This window comes from Pezoporus occidentalis, unplaced genomic scaffold (assembly GCF_034315485.1).
Source record: "Pezoporus occidentalis ecotype Australia unplaced genomic scaffold, CSIRO_AGI_Poc_V1 ctg112, whole genome shotgun sequence".
Taxonomy (NCBI): Eukaryota; Metazoa; Chordata; class Aves; order Psittaciformes; family Psittacidae; genus Pezoporus; species Pezoporus occidentalis.
Window position 1 is genome coordinate 1,854,397 of NW_026912907.1, and position 22,878 is coordinate 1,877,274.

General features: G+C 37.5%; 1 protein-coding gene across 7 annotated transcripts in view; it reads left to right on the plus strand.

Annotated features, from left to right (window-relative positions):
- The window catches only part of POC1B (POC1 centriolar protein B), a 65,374-nt gene that overhangs the window by 27,633 nt on the left and 14,863 nt on the right, over positions 1-22,878 (plus strand). For 4 of the 7 annotated variants that reach the window (XM_062633847.1, XM_062633789.1, XM_062633818.1 and 1 more), the window contains one exon: positions 18,613-18,799. In XM_062633847.1, the coding sequence (XP_062489831.1) occupies positions 18,613-18,799 (187 nt within the window). Of the gene's footprint in view, positions 1-18,612; positions 18,800-20,001; positions 21,015-22,878 lie in introns of those variants that run through there. The other 3 variants (XM_062633808.1, XM_062633828.1, XM_062633798.1) reach the window with 2 other exon arrangements.

A 22,878-nucleotide genomic window follows, 5' to 3' on the forward strand; every position in this document is an offset into this window, starting at 1 on the left:
GTCTGTAAGGCAATACATCTGTAACGTCTGGTCCCTGATAAGCTGTTGGTAACAAGGGAAAGTTGATGATGTCTCAGTAGTTTTTACTGACAGCAGCAGGAAATCACTGTAGAGGCTGTCTAATGTTCCATCCCCTGACCTTGCTCATGTAAACAGGATTTGGAAGAAGCAAAGCAATGTACTGTAATCTGGAAGTCAGAATGTCTGTGCTTTTTGGGAGATGTTTGCTGTTCTTTCTCTTCCAACGCTAGTTAACACTGAAAAAAAGACATGTTTATTGTTCATTTACAGTGCGATTTCTACAAAGTTAAGACTGGATTAATTATTGGAAGGGGAAAGATAAGGATTGTTCCTGTTTGGAGCCAAAGGACCATGCTATGTTTTAAAACAGAAAAATCTCCTCTCCCCCGCTCAACTTGTAAAATATGTTAAAGCAAATAAGAGCATGTGCAACTTTTATTTCTCAGTGTAATACACTGTTAGTTTACTGCATTTGTACTGGTGTCTTGATACAAAACAAGTAGATGTATCTGTACTCTCAATTTGTCCTATACATGCTTCTTCACCAGTATGTATTTCAGGGTTTAGGTATTTCTGACACCAGTTTTTCTGCCTTTGAATACAACCAAAAAACCCCAAAACCCCTAATCTAAAAAGCACCTTATATATTTTGCAAAGACAGCAATTATGAATGCAAAATCTGCATCTGTTCTTCCATTTCTGTATACATGAAGTCTTACACAACTACTGATTTACATCCTTTCTTGGCTCCAGCCTTACATGGAAATAAATACCAACTGTCTTCAGTGAAGTTAAGGGGAGGGGAAAAGGAAGAAAGGAAAGAATAGGAATATTATACACAGATCATCTCCTCTGGGGCCCAAGTCTTAATTCAGAGGGGGAACAGCCAGTAGAATAAAACTCATATGGTACTTCACTGTGCATAATGGCTGCCCTTACTGCTTGTCACAGTTCATCCAAAAGCACAACAGCTTTCTGTAGTTCATGGATATCAGGTTTTCTTGGGACCTCAGACATTTAGCCTTTCACTTCAGCTCTGCTCACTGCATGATATTCATGCATTTTTCTCTACCAAAGGAAAGTTCTGGCGCTATCTCTTTGAGAGGAAGACTGGAATCATTGTCCTCCAAGAAAAAGAGAAAAACGTCCTGCTTGTGTTCCTGGTCCAAAACTCAATTGCCAATTAGAGTGAGCTCTGTATTGAGAAGTGATTGCAACAGTAGAAGGGCTTTGATAAAAATTGACAGGTCCCAGCATCTCCCATCACCTCACCTTCCTTGTTCTCAGATAGAGAAGTAAGAAAGGCCACTCCCTGAATAGCTATAGACTTTTTTCCATATACTGCCGTTCTTCTTATTACAAGTAAACGCATATTTGAACGAACTGCCAATTCCATGAGCTGAACTCCAGATCACAAACATGGAATGAAATTAGGGAATAATGTGTAGGTATCCTGTTTCTCCAAAGTATCCAAGATAAAACTGTCTGTACCTTTTCCATCGATTAGCAAAACTCTCAAACAGGCTCTGAATCTCTGATGCTAGGTCTTGAAAAACACAGAATAAATGCTATAATAGAGGAACTCGGAAGTGTTCAGTGCAGCTGAAGAAAAAGAATTTGTAAACTCTGCTTTTTTGTGTTTACGAATGAATCCTTCTTTCTGTCCGGTCTTGCTCTTGGACAAGCAATTTCTGATGTTATCGTGGCTGACAGCCCCCTCCAGGCAGACCTTCCCCACTTCTTGCAAGCTATGCATGTACAGTGTATGGGGCTGGGGGAAGAAGATAGGCTGCCTTCTCCCCACAGCTCTGCAGGTAAATGTTCAGCTGATCTCAGGGCAGGAAAGCCTCCTATGTTTCCTAAAGGCTACCACTGCCTCTACCACAAAGCAGTAGAGACAGCATTTCTGTTGCCTACTTATGGACCTTCCAAAAAATACATGGTGTATCTGAACAAAATAGCTCATTTTCTGTCACAAGTGCCAAAAGGGCTTTTGGTATATTGAACAGTGGATTTCGAAACTTGTATTTTGACCCTCTGTGGAGGTGCAGGCATGTTTAAAAAGATTTGTGTACCTAATCTTAAAAGCAATATGCTTTGACACCACCAGCATCAAATAACACTTAAAGATCAGATACATGAAGGTGAACACAACATTTATAATAAAAGAAGAATATGATCCAAACGGCCCTTGTGTTTTGCAGTGACGCTATTCTAACACAGCGTGTAACTGCTGGTTTACAAGGAGAGAACAGGAAATGTGTTGTGCCGCTACATAATTGGGTAATAATACATGTCTTGATGTTCCTTAATAGGCTTCATTATCTTCTTTGAGTGAACTGGAGCTTGAGAGAGAGTCAAGCTTTTCATTGGAGACAGAATTCTGAATTTGGGCACTAGAGAGTGCAAGAATATAATATTTCCTATGCTATTTTTAGCCTGCTTTCCTGAGGAAATGTACCTTATGAGATTGTACTGTTTATTTGTCTGTCTCTATCCTATCTCCCTAATACTATTTTAATCAAATTGCTTGTGGGATTTTTTATTTTCTCTTTTGTAACCAAGTTTGGAAATGAGTTAGTAGAATAAGGAAACGTAGTGCTGCACTAAAGAAAAAGCCAGTGGGATTTGACACAGACTAGTTACTGGTAACCTGTCCTGTAAGAGTGTCAGAGCACATACAGAGGAAGCTTGAGTTGGTATGGGACATGAAACTCAGGAGACGGACCTAACAGGAAACTAAATCTGTGCACACAGAGTGCCAGTTTAGTTATATTGCTTTGGCCTATAGTGACACTGTGGGCAACTATCCTATGAAAACAGGCTGAGAGAGTTGTTCAGCATGGAGAAGAGAAGGCTCTGGGGAGACCTCATAGCAGCTTCCAGTACCTAAGGGGGGCCTACAGGAAAAGTGGAGAGGGACTTTTTACAAGGGCATGTAGTGACGGGACAAGGGCAGATTGCTTTAAACTGTAAGAGAGTAGATTAGTAGATTTTAAATACTATGAAGGTGGTGAGACGCTGGCACAGGTTGGCCAGAGAAGTTGTGGCTGCCCCATCCCTGGCAGTGTTCAAGGCCAGGTTGGATGGGGCTTGGAACAACCTGGTCTAGTGGAAGGTGTCCCTGCCCATGGCAGAGGGTTTAGAACTGGGTGATCTTTAAGGTCCTTTCCAACCAAACCATTCTGTGATTAAATCAACACTATTAACAGATGCCACCCCTAGACTGCTGGTACTGTTTTGTAAGATAACTAGCTCTTGTAGATGACTTTCAGAACTGGCAGTATTTTACTTTGCTAGGGTCTTAGTCATGGCAACAGTGCAGTACTTCAGGAATGCTTTTCAAGTTGATCCGTCTGTATATTTTCCTTTATCAAATCAGCATATTTCTGGGAACTAGAGGGATGGAAGTTCCAGGTATTATTTTTCTTTAAACTTCCTGAGATACTTGTATGAGTACGCTCTGACCTTGTCTGCCCAAGCAGTGTTTTCCCCTGCTCCAGCTGGGAATCTAAGCTGTATTCACAGTTCTCACAGCTGATTCTGTGGCATGCAGAAAATGCCCGACAGCTATCAGCCCACACATCCAATAACAACTGGTTCCTTCCTCTTCCTGGGGAAGAGTAACATCCTCTGAGAAGAAACGTCCCCCGAGGAATGCAGGAACAGCAGCAAGCCTTTCACACAGGAAATTACTAATATAGCACTTGTAGAAAAGTGTTTCTGTCACTTGGATTGTCAGCCTGTAATGAGCTTCCTGCTGACCTAGATGATGATTTACTACTGATCTAAATGCCATTTGTGAGTCATTTAGCTTAATGGAAGTTAATGAAGTTAGCATTCAGTAGCTCTGTTACCCTGTAAGCACCTGCCTTAACTTTTTTCGTGCAGGAGAACAAGTTAAGTTTTGCACTTCTTAGTGTTCACAGAACTTTAATAATAATTCTGAGACTGCACATTTTGTGGGACTGAGAAAAAAGGGAATATTTAGTTCATAGTGTGTGACTCTATCAGGGAAGGTTGTAAGCCTTTATTTTTGTTTATCTTAAGTTGGATAATGAAGCTGAGCTACAAATCGAGCATGTCAGAAAACAAGATGCTAAAGCAAAAATACTGCCCTTCAGTTACCCTTTGTTCTTAAATACTGCTGGAGCCTAAGTTTAGCACAGCATGCTTGCAACTGTGTGGTAGAGCCCTGAATATAGAGTGAAATATAGATATATATATCTAAGCCATATGTTATTCAAAATGGTTAATGAGAGCTTGTTAGGAAAGCAAACACTTTAATACTATTTAAATCTTTTCTTATTTTTCCTAAATGACAGTTCTTGAACGAGGACTAGCAAATTCTATTTATCACTTAGATTAAAGTGGTCTCTAAACCCAGAGGGTGCTCTCTGTCTAAAAGCTTGTTTGAGCATTTTCCAAATACATCAACTGTTCTAATACAGCACATCTCTCCTTGCAAATCTTGCTGCATTGCTTTCTAGTTTGCTGTTAGAGATGCAGTTACTTGCTTCATGTGAGATAATGGAAACACTGAGTCAGATCCAAAAATGACATAGGTTGCTTAAAGCAACACTGAGAGACTGAGACTTTTCAAATAAAATTCGGCACCAAGGGCAAAAATGTTCCTTCATCAGATAGATGTTTGATAGAGAAAAACTTGGAAAGCATCTTGCATCATATCTTCCACCAGTGTAGTTTTGAGGAAGAAGTAGAAATTAGGGAGGACAGGATGATTTCACAGTCATTTTAACTTAATGACTGTTCTTGTCTGGTTAATTCCATCCAATTCCCTGATCTGCTCAGCTATCCAAACACTAATTCTAGCACAAAAGAAATAATGAGAAAAAATTATTTGGAGATTAAGTAGGAGATTAGTGTTGGCTGTAACCTAACTGAGGTTGAGCCATGTCCATGGAGCCATCTATCCAATGTGATTGTGCTGTAACATATACAGGTGTGTTACATGCATGACACATCTGAGCATCATTTTTCCTACGATGCAGTGAAAAAATGTGAGCAAAGGAGGTGGTACTAATGGTTTTTGTTCAGGCAGTTGGTGTGTTGGATTCAGTTATTTTTTCAACCTAAGAGGGATTCAACTTGCTTTCTTCTGTTTGAATGGCTAAACAGCAGGTAACTGAGACAGGGGCTGAATGCAGGCAGCTCCATCCTTCATGCTTGAATTTGAAGCACTGTAAAGTAACAGCTTAAAGTGTATGGCATCAGAGGAAAGCAAGTGAGAAGCAGTCTGTGGCTAGTGATTAAAGGTGTTCTTCTGAAAGAGAAACACTGGAGTCCATTGCTGTTATGCATTTTGTAATAAGTAGTATTTGAGGGAAAAAGAAATAAAAGAAAAAAAGAAGCTTGGGTTAATGGGAGGAAGAGAGGTGGAGAGAGAAACATGAAGAAACGCTAGCTAGATAATTGACTTTCTACTGCATTGCAACCTAAAATATGTTAATAAAAATTGTAGCATGCATATTATGGATTAAAAAAAAGAAAATACTTCCGTTAGGAACAGTTTGACTAAATACTAGGGAGGTCTTTGCTTTGACAATTTATTTTCTCAACTGTATTGATTTGCTTGACATTAGGCCTTAAATCTTTGCTATATACGTCCTAAATCAACTTTTCAGTGTTTTTCTCTGACACAATTCTCAAGCTGACTGTGACCTATGACCACACAGTTACCCTGTTTATCCTTCCTAACTACTGATGGAATGTCAGCTTCCCCACTCCCCCTGGTATTTCTCCATTATTCCAGGATATATTAAAAATCAACATCATTAGCTTACTTGTTATTTCAGAACTATTGAGTTCAAACTATGTAAGCTGGGATTTAAAAAATATTTATATGCAGTGTAAATTGTTTAATAGTCTTTTTTGCTATGGTTGGAATAGAAGGTATTTTGCCAGAAATACATTTACATTATTATCTTCCAAAATGGAAGATAAAAATACTTCATTAACAACTTAAAAAAATTCTGTATCACTTTTTAACACCTCTAGCTAATAAGCATGCCATTGCTAGGACTTTTGTTCATGATACTTGTATAGTACAAATAATACTGGAGTGACAGGAATTACGTATCCTTGCTTCCTACAGATCCATGTTTCATAGCTGGTTGTAAAGTTTTATTTGAAGCTTTTCCCTTGCTTTGAGGTAATTCTAAGTTGTTTCTCTCATATGCATCCTCTTGTCTCCAGTAATGTGTAAACTGATGTCAGAGCCCTTTTCCCAGTAGGAGTACTTACTAATTTCTCTCCTTGAGCTAGCAATCTGTTCTCAGGAAACTTGTATGAAATCAGCTCCATCTAGAATGTCTTTTTCTCCATCAGGCCCCCTTAAATCTGCAACAAGTTCAAAACGTAGAAGTGAAGTGTGGGGACAAGCAGACAGAAATTGCCTCAGCATTGTTTCCTTAGGAATGTGGGGTAAAATGTCCACTTTACTGCCTCTTATTCTAATGGCTATAGGGTTTTTGCTGAGGTCTTCAATTATCCTGATCAGCAGTGTTTCACCACTTCTAATTTATGGCCATTTGTATTATTTTGCCTTTTACAGCTGTAAAAAGCAGCAGTGTATTTTATCTGTGAAGGCTTTAAATCCCCAACAAGAATTTGGTATTTAGGACTGGAATGCCAGCTGTTGATCTGGGATTATAGTGCCAAGTGCTTTCATTTCTATTGTCATTTTAACATCAAGTGTGGAGTGTAGCACACAGTAGGGATATGCCTTCCTCCATATCCCAGCGTGTGGCGTTCACTTCTTGAGTAGACCACTACCTGTCATAACTGATACTGTACAATTGATTGCTTGTTATTTAGCTCTTCTCTGCAGTTGCAAGCACAGAATCAGCCTTAATAAAATGAAACTTATAAAGGAGACATACAGTATGATATTCTGGTTTACATCTTTTAGCATAGTTGCATTCATATTTCTTACCTGTACCACAGTGGATAGTAGTTAATGCAGTTTTCATTAAGGTAATTTAGTGAAATGTGCTTTACTTTCAAAGAAAGTACCATGTGGACATGAGCACAAGGGAACTCGAGCACATTTCAGAATCTGAGCTCCAGTTCTTAGCAGGAGTATCTTATATGCAAGTGTTAATGTGCTTAACTTTATTGGTGTCTAGAAAAGATTTTTGTTAATGTTATTGCCTGTTATTATTAGAAATTGTTTTCCTGAAGATGCATGGACATAGGTGACATGGGACTACTGATGCTGTGTTTTTAGCAGAGTATGGAAAATGGTACATCCTCTTGTACCCTGCATGGGGACACAGCTCCACACATTCTCGCTGTCACTAGGCTGCTGCTGGTGATAATAAATTCTCAAAATAATGTTCCTTTCAGAAGTTTTAAAAGATCATAATATCAGTACAAATAAGGGACTTTTTTTCTATAAGCAGAAATGTTATAGAAAGAGTGTAACTGTCCTGGCTTAATACAGAGAGATATTTTATTCTTTTCTTTAATTGAATTCTGATTTTAATGAACTGGCAGAACTGCAGAACATGTTCTTAAATCAGTAAGGTGTTTATTTTGGTTTTCTCAAAGTTCCAACTGTCATAGCTCAACAGTGGGAAAAAATTATGAAGCATTTCAAAGTAAAGCTATTATTGGCAACCTCAATGCTTTAACTGTAATTTTTAACATTGTGAATTCCTTTTTTTTTTTTAATACAGCCAAGCAGAACCTTTCTACCTACCAATCTTATGTGCCAACACATTTAGCATTTTAATTGGTGCTGAATAAAGTGTGTATTTTGACAGAAGTTTGTAATAGAACACTAATTAAAATAAATGATTTTTCGAGACTATGCCAGGCCACTCCAAAGTTAACAGTTCTTGGATATTTGTATGTGATTCTCAAATTTCTCAAGTTTCTGCAGTTCCCTACTGTGATTTCTATCACAGTAAATCATAAAACTCAACTGAAGTACAAAGTTATGCTAGTGCTGCTAAAGCAATTTTTGAAAATCCCACCTCTGAACTAAGCTCAGCAGCACTCAGTATTGTGTTCACCTGGACAGATTGGACAGCTTGTACTAATGGTGAGCATTGAAATAGCTCAGTGTAGGCTTTTGCTGCTTTTTCCAGGTATTACATGAAACCTAACAAAAGCACATATATTTGATTTTTCAAGTAAAATTTTGAAGCTTCATTTTCTCCTTATGGGATTTTCTATGACACTGTTGTTCAAACCTTTGTTCATCATCCGCTATAGATGTAATATTTTATTAACAAAAACACTGGTCAAATGCTGAGGAACAGTATTCCTGTATTACATAATAAAATACTTTTTTCCTGGCTATGTTGTGTTTGTTTTTTTTTTTTTCTCCTCCCTAATAGTAGCATCTGGCTCTCAAGCAAAGTCTTCAAGTAGTTGTGCTGGCCCTGTTGCATACAACTTTAGACTCAGTAGAGCTGGATTGCTAACTTTGTTTCTAATGCTTTTTACTCCATAATATTTTCTTGTAAATAATTTGCATGAGATTGTTTGCGCCATAGAAGCATGAGTAAAACCTCAATCGCATTGTCAATAGCCACCCAGTCAAGCGATATACCCTCGTGTTGTTACCTCTGCTCTGAAGGGAAGTCAAAGCTGCTAGATCTCAGCTAAAAAGCGAAGATTTCATAGAATTAGAAAGGTTTGGTTTGGAAAAGACTTTAAAGATCATCTAGTTTCAGCCTCTTGACACAGGCAGTGGTACTCTCTACTTGATCAGGTTGCTCCAAGCCCCATCCAACCTGGCCTTGAGCACTGCCAAGGATGGGGCAGCCACAGCTTCTCTGGGCAACCTGTGCCAGTGCCTCAGCATCCTCATAATGAAGAACTTTTTCCTAATGTCTAATCTAAACCTACCTTCTTTCAGTTTAAAATTATTCCGCCTTGTCCTGTCACTACAGGCCCTTATAAAAAGTCACTCTCCAAATTTCTTGTACATCCCTTAAGGTATTGGAAGACAAAGTCTCCCCTGAGCTTTCTTTTCTCCAGGATGAGCAAGTCCAACTCCCTCAACCTGGCCTTGTAGGAGAGGTGCTACAACCCTCTGATACTCCCATAGACTTGCTCCAACAGATCCATATCCTTCATATGTTGGGAGCCCCCGAGCTGAAGTATTCCAGGTGAGGTCTCACAAGAGCAGAGGGGCAGGATCACCTCCTTCAACCTGCTGGTCACGCTCCTTTTGGTGCAGCACAGGATATGGTTGGCTTTCTGGGCTGCAAGCACACGCTGAAGCCGGCTCATGTTCAGTTTCTTATTGACCAACACCCCCAAGACCTTCTCCATAGGGCTGTTCTCAATCCATTCGCCCCCCAGTCTGTATTTGTGCTTGGAACTGCCCTGACCCAGGTGCAGGACCTTGCACTTGGCCTTGTTGAAATTCATGGGGTTTGCACTTGCTCACCTCTCAGGCCTGTCCAGGTCCCTGTGAATGGAGATGTCACTGTGAAATCCGTGTGTAATGGGAGGCAAGCTAGGTTTGTCTATGCAATAAAGTTTTATTGGCATGAGTTATGTTGGTATGAAGTACCCAAAAAAATAATTCAAACCATAGCACTGACACTGTTACTCTGACAAAACCCATCGGTACAGGTGCGGCTGTGCCAACAGAAACAAGCTTCTCTTGGGTTTGATTATAACTTTTAAAGATGGTTGTCTGTAGATAATGTGTGAGTATATACTTATGTATGGGCTGGCAAACAGATCTTCTGTGCTGCTTTACACCAGGGGGCTCTGCTAACGTAGTATGTGTATGTGCACGAAGGGAGGCTTTGCAGTGTAGAGACTACACCAGTTCTGTGTCGCAGTCTCCCATCCTTGGGAAGCATCAGGCCCCTGGGCTGTGGAGACTGGAGCACAGAGACCACAGCTCTTGCTGGCTTTCTGCAGGGTTTAGGAGGTGGTTACTCACATTCTTCAATCCTTTTCTTTGTTCTGGCAGAGTCTGTCTTTTCAGGATTTTGTGTTCAGTAGTTTTTTGTTCATTCTTATTGAGATGTGGGGTTTAAGACAAAGTGTGTTCCTTTACCTCTTGTCATTACATACAGTGTAACTTGGTCAAGATCAGCTTTGCCCCAACAGGTTAAGTAGAAGAGATGCTTGTCTAAAAGAACTCAACCACATATTGTAAAGTATATGATTTTTTTCCCTAGGTGCAAACATGCCTTCAAGAATGAGAAATTTCTTTGGGTTTGTTGAATGATCTCTTTTCATTGTAAATTCATTTTGAACAATACCAATGAATATACTAGGTGACTTTGTCAGCTCTTTGAAGAAGATAGATGAGGTGCTAACCTTTATATATAATTTAAGACTCTGCATGATAAATCATACTGTTACCAGCTATTGTTTCTTTGTGAAGTTCAGTTAGACTTGCTCAGCTAGCTGTTGGTCTAAAGAAGAGACTTTCAGTCAGTTTCTTAAGGAGGGGAAAGAGAACAGAAAGAAGTCAAGAGCAACCAATCCAGAAGAACAGCTGGCATTTCTGTGAGTAGATGTGTTCCTGGTGAGGATGCTCTGCTCTCACTCACACTCTGCCTCCTGCCCTCCATGTTTTTGATGCCCTCTCTAAACCTCCACAATCTACTACTTGGAGGATAGGGAGTTTGCCCACATGCTAGGAAAGTCCTTGGAATTTTTACTTCTCTTTCTGTTCATTATCACTTGTAGTATCAAAAATAGCAGAACATTTTATTTATAGTATTAGAAAAGAGGCCTTGTCCATATAGGGTTATTCATTTGCTGTCATTATTTCACTTCTAGTATCTAATTCATTATGTTTCCAGTTAATGCTACAAGTATTCTTCTAGCCCTCCTTCAGCTTTTCCCTGCCCTAGTATGGATAAGAAAATCAAGCACAGTATGTAATAAAATTTGTATTTGGACTCTATATAGGTAAAAAGAAGTTATCACTTGAAACTTTAGTCTTGATTTTATATAAAATGTTCCCCTGGATGTGCACACATGCAATTTAAAGTAATTTATCTAAATTAAAATTGGCTACTTTATTTATTTTGCAATTGTGAATAGTGGGAATGTTCCTGTTCTCATGTTACCTGTCTTCAGCTTTTCAAAGTTTCTTGCTGAAGCTGCACTGAAAATCATTTATCACCTTCCTTTACCTTTACTCCATAGTGTACATATAGTTATTTTTAATGCCTGTGGAGCAAGTATTTCTATAATTTATGAAAGTTTTGAATATGGCTTATCTGAACTGTTATATTTAGAATTGACTTCCTGGCAGGGAAATTCTCACCTGTTGAAATTGAACCTCTAATGATTTCTATCCAGTTTGTGTTGCATGTTCATGACATTTATTTTTTTTTTATTTGTTACCATTTCAGCAATATTGCTTGTTTTGTGGGGGAAGTCCTTCGTTTTCTCTGAGGGTAGTGGTTTAATTAGAACATTTGAGGGCTCTGTGTTTTTTCTCTTAACTTACAAGCTGTAGAGCTACTGTATTTAGCTGAAAATGCCTGTTTTGCTGAGGAATGCAGTCTGATAGTTTAGCTTGGTTTGTTGGCTATGAGTTTGTATCCTGATACCACTACTCATGGTCAGGATCTAAACTGAAGTATGTGCTGCCTTCAGCGATGATGCCAGTGCCACAGAGGAGGAGAGCAAGTATTTCCTTGTCAGATTAGATGAGGTGCAGTTACATTAAGTACTTCCAATTTTTGGTTTTAGCTTGAACATTCTTTTAAAAGCTAGAGAAGACTGAGGTGCTTAAGGAGCCATGAAAGACTGAATTAAGTATGAAAATCTGTGTTAGGAGTTGCTCTGAAAGAGGTTTGCTCAAGCTAGAAATGCTTGGTAGAGCTTTGTTTTAGATGCACTGCATAGTTTAACTATTTTACTGCTTGAATGCAAAGCTTTAATTAAACTTTGCAAATAAATTATACCACAACTACCATGTCAGAGAGCAAGGAGCAGAAGGTTTCAGAGCCTGGCACATGGCAGGTTTTTGCTGTGCTGATTCATGTGTGTGCAAGAGGAGAGGAAATGAAGAATGCTGTCATCAGCTGAATCTACAGGGAAGTTTTCTTCAGTAGAAACCGATAAAACAGATTGTGATTTAACATACTCAGTGTTAGCCTAACAGATCAGAGAGTTCTGTTTCATGTGGATCACTTACTGACTAGAAAAAAAAAAAAACAAAAAAAACACATTTCAAAGCAGTAGAAATGATCTGTGAATAATTATGGCCTAGGAAAAAAAAAAAAACAACAGAGGGGAAAAAAATCTTCCAAACGATTCAATTTAGCTGATCCACAGTGAACCATTTTTGTTTCAGGGTAGGTTCACAAGATGGAGGAAAAAGCAGTGATAATGATAGTACTGTTACTTCTCCTGAGAAACTTCCATGATTTCATATAGCCAAAACCCACAGGAAATCAAGGTCTGGAAGGGTGGGAGAGTACTCTGTTATGCCTCTGATCTTTGGTCTGTTTGAGCCTAATGCCCTACTTATGACTAATTGTTTGTAGTTGTTTTAATCACAGTATCAGAAATGTTTAGTATTAGTAGGCAAATGTACCATGTGTTCAAAATTTAAAGGATTATTTTTAAAAAGCAGACCATGCCAATTTTTGTGATTCATTAGGAAGCTTACCAATATCACTTTTTCATATAAGCCCATCTTAATTATAAGATCATTAAGATACTCATTTGGAAGCCGTTGTCTAAATTTTCTGAATTCAAAGCCCTTAGAAGACTGAAGACAAATGATTTTCAGTTGAGTGACAGAGACTTGTATTTTTTTCATATCTTTTGACTATGAACAGGAGATTCTTTTTCTCTATAAATAAAACTGCTCAGGCATCTTTATAAATGGATGCATTTTACTCAGATTCTACTCTTAAACATCACAAAGTGAAGGGATACTAGGGTACAGTGTTTGTTTCTATCTGATCTGTGAATGCTTCATGGAAAAACATTTGGGAATAGGCAGGGGTGATAAGGTTATGTGTAAGGATTTTTCACAAATTGATTAAGTACCACCCCCAGAGTTTTGGCTATTTTGCTTGACAGAAAACAAAGATGAACAATTATGGCTTGCTGTTTGTGACATCATTTATAAGCTAAATTTAATTTTCTACTGAACATCCGCTGGTAATGTCATGGTAATAACTTCCTATTGATTAATTAAATCTGTTCCTTCTCCTCCTTATTTGTAACTTGCGTGAAGTTGCCCGAATGTGAGTCCATTTTATTACTAACGGGCTGTGAATGGAAATACTGTACATATTTTAATTTTCTTCATAGCTTTGCTCAGAAGTAACAATTTAAAATTGATTGCCTTTTTCAAATTTATTTTCTCAAGCTATAGCTCTGAAGTCTCTCAGAAGAGCAGTTTGGGGTTTTTTTATTATAAGGCATATTTACTACATTGCTGGCAACATAGAATTGTTGCTTATGAATTGGTAGTATTTAAAATACTTTAGAAAAGGGGCTAATTTGAACGAAAGGGAACATCTAGTTCTTGAAACGCTGTGTAAAATAGGCTGTGGGGTAGAGTGAGTTTCCTTAAGAAGAACTTTCTTGTAAAAGGTTATGCTGAATGAAAGTGGTGGACATGAACTAATGGGTATCCAAAAGTGAAGGAAATCTAGTGACACTGGTGTCACTCCTTTATAACAAGGATTTGGCATTTGAGCATTGCAATAGGTTTCAGCAGGTCTGGACTCTTCACTGATCTGGGGAAGACTGTAAATTTAGGTACTAGGGAAAGCAGGCACCTCAATGATATAGCAACATACTTGATGTCTGACAACATTTAAAAATCTCTAGAAACTTCCAGAAGATAAAATAACAACCATTTTGGCACAACTTAGATTTCAAAATTTGAAACAGTCTCATTTCATTTCTCTTACTGATTTTGAAAGTTATTTGCTTATCTGTATTTGATCCTTTCAGATTTGACAAACATCAAGGCGTTTGCCTTATTTATATTATCACTTTCGTGTCACGTTGTCCCTGTAAGTCTTTGAGTATATAACAGAAGAATTTCAGTTTCCTGCTTAACCCACTAAATTACAAGATGACTTTTCCAGTACTCTGACTTGGCAATGTTGGTGGCAGTTTACTGAGCTACAAAGCATTTTTCACAGCCTATTTGTCTGATATATTGAGTTTTGGATCAATTTTACTGTAAGAAAAAAATGTTAGGTGAGATTTTTAGTAACTTAGTGTTTGCTCTGTTTACCTGAGTTGACAGCTTTCCTCCTTGGGCTGGAAGAATCTGTTTAGGTTGGCTTTAATAGCACAATTTGTAATCACTTTGTTGGAGCTTGAACTGAAATCTCAACTTTATTTTCACTGTGAAGTACAGCAGGCTTGTTTAAAAAGGAACCGAGAAATACCAGCCTTGGAGTAGAATTGTTTTTAGAAGAACCTGTCAATGTCTAATAACCAGAGATTGTTTTCCTCTCTTGCTCGATTAATTTTTTTTAAATCCCAATACTTCAGATCACAGACAGCAACTTTTTAATTTGAGTGCCATAAATCTATTGTTCATTATTTAAGTACTTGAGAATTAATAGATTATCCTTGGGACACTGAAAATGCCAAGCAGAATGCCTTTAAGCAAAATCAGTATCAGTTGAAGTTTACAGTTACATTCGTTTTGGCTGTGTTATTTAGTTACTTGTGTCATTCAAAGGGCAAGAAAATTAATGTATTTCTCAAAACATTAGTACAAGTATCTTTTCTCATATTAGACAAACTACATTATGTCTGTTTCCACTGAGCTTATTGATAATGGTGTCTAGGAAAACATGGGCTCCAGCCTGGATCTTTCTTGCACTTCTGGAACTCGCATCCTTATTCCCCTTCAGAGCAAAGGGGTGTGAACTTCCAGAGCAGCGTTAACCTCAGGTGGGAAACTGGCAAATGGTTTCCTGAAGCTGTGAGGACCTTACTTACTTCTGAGACCCCTACCTCTTCATTAGGATTGATTAAAATCAGCAGAGTGCCAACATTTTCAGAGGACACATACAAGTGTCTACAAAGAATAATTACATAAGCTTTACAAGTTGTTCCTGCACCAACTGGCTTTTCATTGACACTTCCCTCATCAGCTGCCTGTGTTTCATAAAGTAGGTGATAAATGGGCAGGTTTACTGCTGCCATGCAGAATATGTAACTCCTGAGTTCTACCTGTCTTCCCTGCAACGTGTCCCATCTACCCTGCCTCCAATTTTCCTGAAGTTTGTCACAGCTTAATCAGTGAGGCTGCTACCTGACTGTCAGGTTTAGCTAATGCTGGTTGAGGTTTGGAAGCTTCTGGGCAAGCAGTCAAGATCTGCAGACAGACGCAAGGTTTTATAATCTCACCATCTTTCTATAGAAATCTCATTAAGAAGTCTATTCTAATGGACTCTTCTGTCGTAATTAAATACAAGGATGTTCTTCATAGTATGATTGGGTATAAGGCAGGAATTCTTTAATGTGTTGCAAGACTCTTTAACATTTGAATGCCAAATTGAGCTTAATCTTTTCTGTGTTAATCAGCATTTGAGACTATATCCATCTTGTGATTTACTAAGTGTGCCAAAAAGCTTCCATTAATCCTATTTCACAAGGACCTCAGTTATAACTTGGTAAATCAGAAATAACACAGTGAATCTGAGCTCTTCTAGGATTGAACTAATGGTATCTCATATAATGAAATCTGCAAAGGGAAGATACAGACGGTCTTAAGATGCAGTAATCCTATATACTTCATGCTCATCTAAAAGTACCTAGGATGCATTGTGAGACAGAATATTCTGAGATACTTGGAACACTTTCCTTTGCAGACTTCTAACACTTTAAAGCAAGGAGCTAAAGCAATGTAAAATTAAATGGGTATTTCCTTTTCTGCCTACCTTGTCCCAATATCAAACCATTTGTATTCTATTTCATCTTGTGCTAACATAACAAGTGAGCCCTTCACAATGTACAATTCTTAGGAATAATTTCTAGTTGACATCACAAGATTTTTCATATTGAGAAGAAATTGAAATTCATGGTACTGGAAAGAAAGATGTAATTAAACCATCTAGTTAGGAGTGGGGAAGTTCTGGTTCAAATCCTTTCTCCTATCGAGTTTTTATTGATTTTATCCCCTTATGTATAAAATAAAACACCTCTTTATGGGAACAGGGCTTACCTGCTCCTGACTGAGCATCATACCCACTGAACTAAAGCTGCTTTCTGTTGACCAGTAGCAAAACTCCCAACAGATTGCTGGAGACAGTACCTTTTCTACCACAGTTTCACACCTTTAAAAGGCAACAGCCTGACTGACAAAGCATCACACTGTGAGCCATGAATTTAGATAGCTTTAGACTGAGAAGGCCAGTTCCCTGTAGTCCAATGCAAATGTTGTAACCTTTGGGATATTATGTAGAGCAGCCTCAGTTGTTTAATGTTTGAAATCTGTAGTTTGATGTCTAGCACACTTTTATTTTTTGACACAACCCAGTATGAGTACAAATCACTGATGGATTTCAGTAGTGGTTGCGTCAGCCCTTTATTACTTGACATGCTTAGTTCGTTTTCATAAATCGGTCAGCAAGCACAGAAAAGAGTGCTGAAAGGGAACTGGAGGTTTCTTCTAGTTCATTTAGCTGTTTCTTTCATCATAGTGAAATTAATGAAAGTGACATATCTTGAGAAGGATTTCATGTGGTTTTGTAGTGTTATAAGTTTAGTATAGTATAGAAGTATATGCATGGGTACCTTCCCCTATCCCTATCAGTCCCATACTCTGCACACCATGGGTTCTTGCTTGGAGGCTGACTCCTGTCTTTGAAGAAATGCACAATGGTGCGTTTAACCTAGAGAGGTTGGTGAGTCTTTCTTCTTTGCCCTCCTCTTCCTAAGATACAAAATCCTCTTACCCCACCACAATCTCTTCTGTCAGCTATTCTCATCCCTAAACCCATGGTCTTCTACTGCCTCTGTGTGTGTGGCATTTGTGGTTTGCTCTTGTGCTTTGCTTTTGAAATGGGAAGCCCTTTCAAGACAGATGGTGGACACCACTTGTCTCTTACTTAGTTGTCTCTCATTGACATAGATACCACAACCCCAGCACTTAGGGAAGAAAATATTTTGGAGAATCAGCAACAGTGAGTTCAGAGAACAGAGCTTGTTAATTGGTCAGGACTGTGCAGAATGGCACTGAAGACACAGGAATAGTATTGTGAATAATCCAGGACTACGAGTTCCTGATAATATCGATACAATTTAGAATTACTTATATTTAAAATCATTACATTATTGTAGTAGTAGTATTTCACCCACTATTCTATGATCCCACCTGATTCAAAGGCAGGGTCAACTACACATAAATCTTTCCTGACAGAAGCTCGTCAATGTGCCTAGGTAATCTTGTAAAGGTTTGTCACTAATTCTGCCTAGCACTTTACATTCTGCAAGGTTATTTTATAGACTTAGGAGATTTATTTTTTTTAATGGCCAACAATGATTTTAAGACTTTTTAAAATCTGTTCAGCTTTACAATAAAAATATATTCCAGGTACATCATGAAAATTGTGTATTTTCAATATGTCAGATAAGACTGAAACTTCCCCTTTGCATAGCTTAATGGATATTCTCATCACTTGTCATTAAGTTTCAGAAAAGCAGTTAAATTGTAACCATTTATAAGTTTCATAAATGTGGATATTGGAATTATAATTAGAGATAATAAAACTTGACTACCTCAGTTCATTTTAGTATAAAATTATCTAAAAGTATAAGAAGTTTTCAGATATAGCTGAAAAAGTCATTAAGTCAGGCAAAGTTGTTATAAAGGACCTTCTAATGAATTAGTGATTATTTAACCTTTCGTGACTCAAAAGGTCCAGTAAGAACTTCAAGGCACAAACAGAACCGGAAGTGATTGGGAAGATTGTGCTCTCTCACTTACCCATGAGCAAAGTTTATACATCAAAGTTATTTCCCTCTTAACTTTGCATTGTGTGGGTCTTTTCTGTTGTTTTCTTCTCACTTTTTATGAAGGAATCAGTTTCTCAAAAAGTAATGTCACTGAGTAAACAACTAAAAACTACTTAATTCTTTTATGCTGAATGAGGAAGTTAATTCATACTAAACAAAGGTTTCATATTACGAAGCTGGATGGAACCCTCGTGATCTAGTCATATATGGATTTTTCATCCATATGACTGCTGTGAATGAATTCCTTTGTGAACTAGTTACCTTTTTGAAGAAAACGCCAGTCACCAGTAGTACTCATTGTAGCTTTAATTCAAGCTCTAGTAGTACAGCATGTAGTTCCTCAACCACATGTACCTGAAACATGTACCTAAAGACTGCTGAGATTTCTCTTGTTGCCTCGTCCACCACAGCTGAAATTCTCTCTTAGGTCCAAATGAAGTGCTAAGAATTGGATCTGGTACAAGACGCAAATCTGAAAACCCTTGTATGTGTGCATCTATGTGTAAACAGATTATTTTTTTCTTTTTTTTTAACTAAAAGCCAGACTTTCCTATCTTGTTGTATGATTCCAATTAAATGAAGACAAAGGAAACTAAACCTTCAAATGGTGTTTCTGTATTCAAGGATTATGTCATCAGTGAAGATGCGCAGAATCCCTCTGATTCAGTCTTGGCAACAAGTTCAAAAAGGAAGTCAGAGAATGAGAGTGAATCAGCTGTGCCTAATGTGGGCAAGCAAACAGGCATCTCCCCCTCCCTGGGTAACACTTTGGAGCACATTGTGGAGCAGCTGGATGTTTTAACTCTAGTAAGTATGCAATAACAGATAACACTTGCAGTGGGAAATGGTAATACTGTCAATAGGCAAAAAATCCCATGAACCATGTTCCTAAACCAGACTATTAAAGGCTATGGGGTTATTTTGAATAGTTGTGTAGTCAGGTGACTGTTCTGTTTTTTTCCTTTCAGCAAATATTGATCACATTGTGTTTGCTACAGTAAGAGCTTCCTGCTACATAATCATAAATATTATTATTGTATTTCTAGCTCAGGAAGAAAAGACTCACTGTTTTTTAGTAGTGAGATCTAACATTGATTTGTCAGAAGCCAGTTCTTTAGCAGATTCCAGCTTGAACAGTCATGTGTTAGCAGGGCATGAACAAAACAAATTTGTAATGTACCATTAAATACTTTTTCAAACGTAGTGTTCAAGGTGTTGGATAGGAATCTAAGCAGTGGAATAATTCCTAGTGTCAATGAAACTGCCCAAATACTGGTCTCCAGCAATGACTCTGAGTCACTTGTTTGCAAATGCTCAATACTACTTTTTAGTAGTCCAGATTTAGCCAATCTGTGTTTTAAGATAATACTCTGTGGTCTGTCATATATTAACATTAAACCAAATGAAAAGGGAGTGACTATTGCAAAACTGTGTTGTTTTGCAATACAGAATAAGAAATACAGAGTAAGAAATAAGTTTTGGGAAGTACAAACTCAAGTCGTCAGTTGAAAATCATTTGTGTTGTAAATTGGATCAAAAAGAAACTGCCAGCCTGTGTCTAGAAACCTTTTCTGATGAGGGCAATCTCTTGGAGAATGCCTTTTAATAGTATATTTTTTTTTCTTACTTCCTGTTTTGGGGGCTACATTAGAAGTTTCTTTTAGGTTTTTGGAAGATATCATTTGGGGTCAACCCTGATGGCTGTTTTTCTGTTGAAATATGGATGCAACTTTCACTTAGTATTTCAGAGTAATTTATATAAGCACAGATATATTGCACGCTCTCCGAGAAAATATTTTGTGAGCACAATTTTAAACCTTTACACAATCTCCGGAGATACAAACCCATTATTTTTAAACAGAGTTGTAAATAGTGGAGTAGCTAAGGAAAAGCCATTTTAGGATATTTTTTCCTGTTGAGTTAGAATGATTCTTCTTATGTTACTGTGTTGCACGCTTGTAATAATGTGTGAGTAATACCAAACCCATTGAAATTCTTGCCCTCTTCATGCAGACTGTTTCAATCCTGGAACAACGTCTGACTTTGACTGAAGATAAATTGAAAGAATGTTTAGAAAATCAGCAAAAAATGTTACTTGAAAGACAGGAAGCATGAAAGATGAAAACGAGCTGTACTGATTAATATGTTTCATATATTCACAAGGAAATAACAACTGTTACTTGGCTGGATTTTGCTATAAGAAAAAAAATATAAATCCTCCTTTTCTAACAAGTTAATGTAATAACTGACAGAAAAAAAAGCACAACACATTTTAAACATTGGTTGCAAGCAGATAGTCTGTTTGTATATTTAATAAAGTGCAGCCTAGCCAAAACTTGTGTTTTCCAAAATCATTCCCATTGAACATTGCAAGACTCTTATTTCAACTTAATAAGATCTTTGTGTACAACTAAGCAACAAACTACGTATTTTTAGATGAATAGCAATTATTATGGAAGTGCACTATGCTGTTTTTTTAGCTCAGGTAAGGATTGTCAAAATAATGCTCCTTGTGCTAAGGCAGCGTTACTCAAGCACCTAAATTAAATAAGACCTAATTAGCCCTAATTCCAAGAATGCCAGAGGTTTACTTTGTTCCTTACATACTCTCAAATATTTTACAAAAAAAGTAGTGACAGTTACTCTCTATCTTCTAAATGTTTTAGTGACGATTGCAAGATGTGGTGTAAAAACTTTGAGTTACAACTATGAAAATGAAACCAAACTTTGAAACTATAACTGCATTTGTGAATTCAGCTGCAAGACTGAAGGAGTCAAACACTTCTGCTTATCTCACCCCATCAAAATTCATGTTTCATATTTAGAAAAATAAAAAACAGCTTCATACTTCTGAATAATGTATTTGAACCAAACACAAAATGATGCAAAATCTATATCATAAATACAAAAGACTCTCATCTCTAAAGGACTTTAACAGGTGCTCAAATCATTAATCAGGAAAGACTTTCCAATGTATGATGATTTTGGTTTTATTTTTAATAAAAATGCAATTTTTAGAAAGACAATTGTAGGTCTTCTTTTTTAATAGAAAACATCTATGCTTCTTTATGTCTACCTATTATTATTTAAATGACAACTGCAGAAAACCACAAAAATCCACAATCGAAACTAGGTAGTCATCCATTGCTGCAACTTCACATTTAGTATGTTGAAAAATAGGACACTTGAAATGGGGGGAGCACTTTAATCCAATTCTGCAACTGACCGTATATAGATAAAGCCCATTTCCCAGGCTGAACCTCATTAACATCAGTAGAGTTCAGCTTAAGTCCAGAAGCAAACTGTGCAAATACTACAGTGGTTCGAGCCAAAGTAATGAGCAATCCATTTTTCTTTTATAGCTTTTCATTTTCTGTCACAGTAATCACCTTCAGGTAGCCAGACATCATCTCCCTTGGTAAATTCTGGGTTTTACAAGTGAGTACTACATAGTTGCAGCTCAGTCTGAAGGAGACCTATTTGTCACAGTGAAGAAGTCTCCTCTTACAAAAATTTTAGATGCAACTGTTTAGATGCAGCCTTCTAGCCACAGATTTTTATTTCTATATATTCCAGTGTAAACTGCCTGACCTTTGATATGCAATTGTTTATAATGGTATATAAGGCATAGTTATGTAAATACTGTCTTTTAGGTCAGATGTACTTTGCTTTATGCATTTGCAAATTCTGGTCTTTGCCTTTTCTTGGCTCTATTAGATGGCATAAAACCATGTACCTTTTGAAATCTTCTTCCTTGTTTCTTGCTTTCTCCAAGTGAACACTATATATATATATGCTTTAAACCTGTACAGAGGTTTTTTGTTGTTGTCATTCTTAAGCTTTTCAGGATTATTTATCAACAAGATTTGGAAATTTCCTTCTGGGTTGTTTTTTTTTAGTAAAATCTCTGCTGAAATTTTCCTTTCTGCCTTAGCTCCTACCACTAATCCTTCCTTTTCAGCACCTGTTATCTGGAGCATTTACTACTTAATCCAGTTTATTCCTCTGCTGTTTGCAAATCTGGTGAATTAACATTTCCAAATCAAGATATGTTCTTCTCATTCTATCAGGTGATTTCTTTATATTGAAATTCCACATGCATGACTCTTGGGGTGTGTGTAAAACTAGAGATGGTTGTTTCAGATCAAGACAGAGGCATTTTCCTCAAGCTAAATGTCTTTTAGCTAAATTTTTGGCTTAAAGCCAATTATTTTTCCAATTCTAAAACTTAAATTTTTGGCTCTTCTAAACCACAACCAGCTTACATTATATTTCTTTTAAAGGAACAATGATGTGGGCTAGTTATCTAATTCTCTTGATTCATATAATCAATATAATATAATCATATAAGCTTCCTTTAAAAGCTCCTGAAGAGACTGGTTAAACTCAGAAGCATTTACTCTAGGCTTTGTGCTCTGGCAGATAACTGGTGACTTGACTGATTTGAATTATGTTATAGAGCTGGAGGAAAATAACCACTGTTAGCCTTAGTTGTGCTTCTGCAGCATGTGGAAACGTAACTGTACAGGTCTTTAAATGACTATGAAAAGTGTATCTGTATTGCGGGCTGCAGTGAGGTATTGAAAACCCATATGTGTTCTAAACAAGCTGAACCAGGTAATTGATGCAGTGCAGCTTTCCTCAAGCCGTTATCCCTCTGATAGTAAATGTAAATAGGCCATGCTGATGAAGAAAGAGTGCTTTCAGTGCCCAGGCCAGCTACTGCAAAGCTGGCTCAATTACTTATTAAAAGTAGTAACACCAATGTCTGAATGATGCGCAGTAGATCCTCCTGGGTTTTGGGTGGGGAGAGAAGGTGGCATCTGGAATAACCTCTCCTGCTGGCATCACTGGCATATTGTCTCTGGAGGAACCCAACTGCAGATTTTG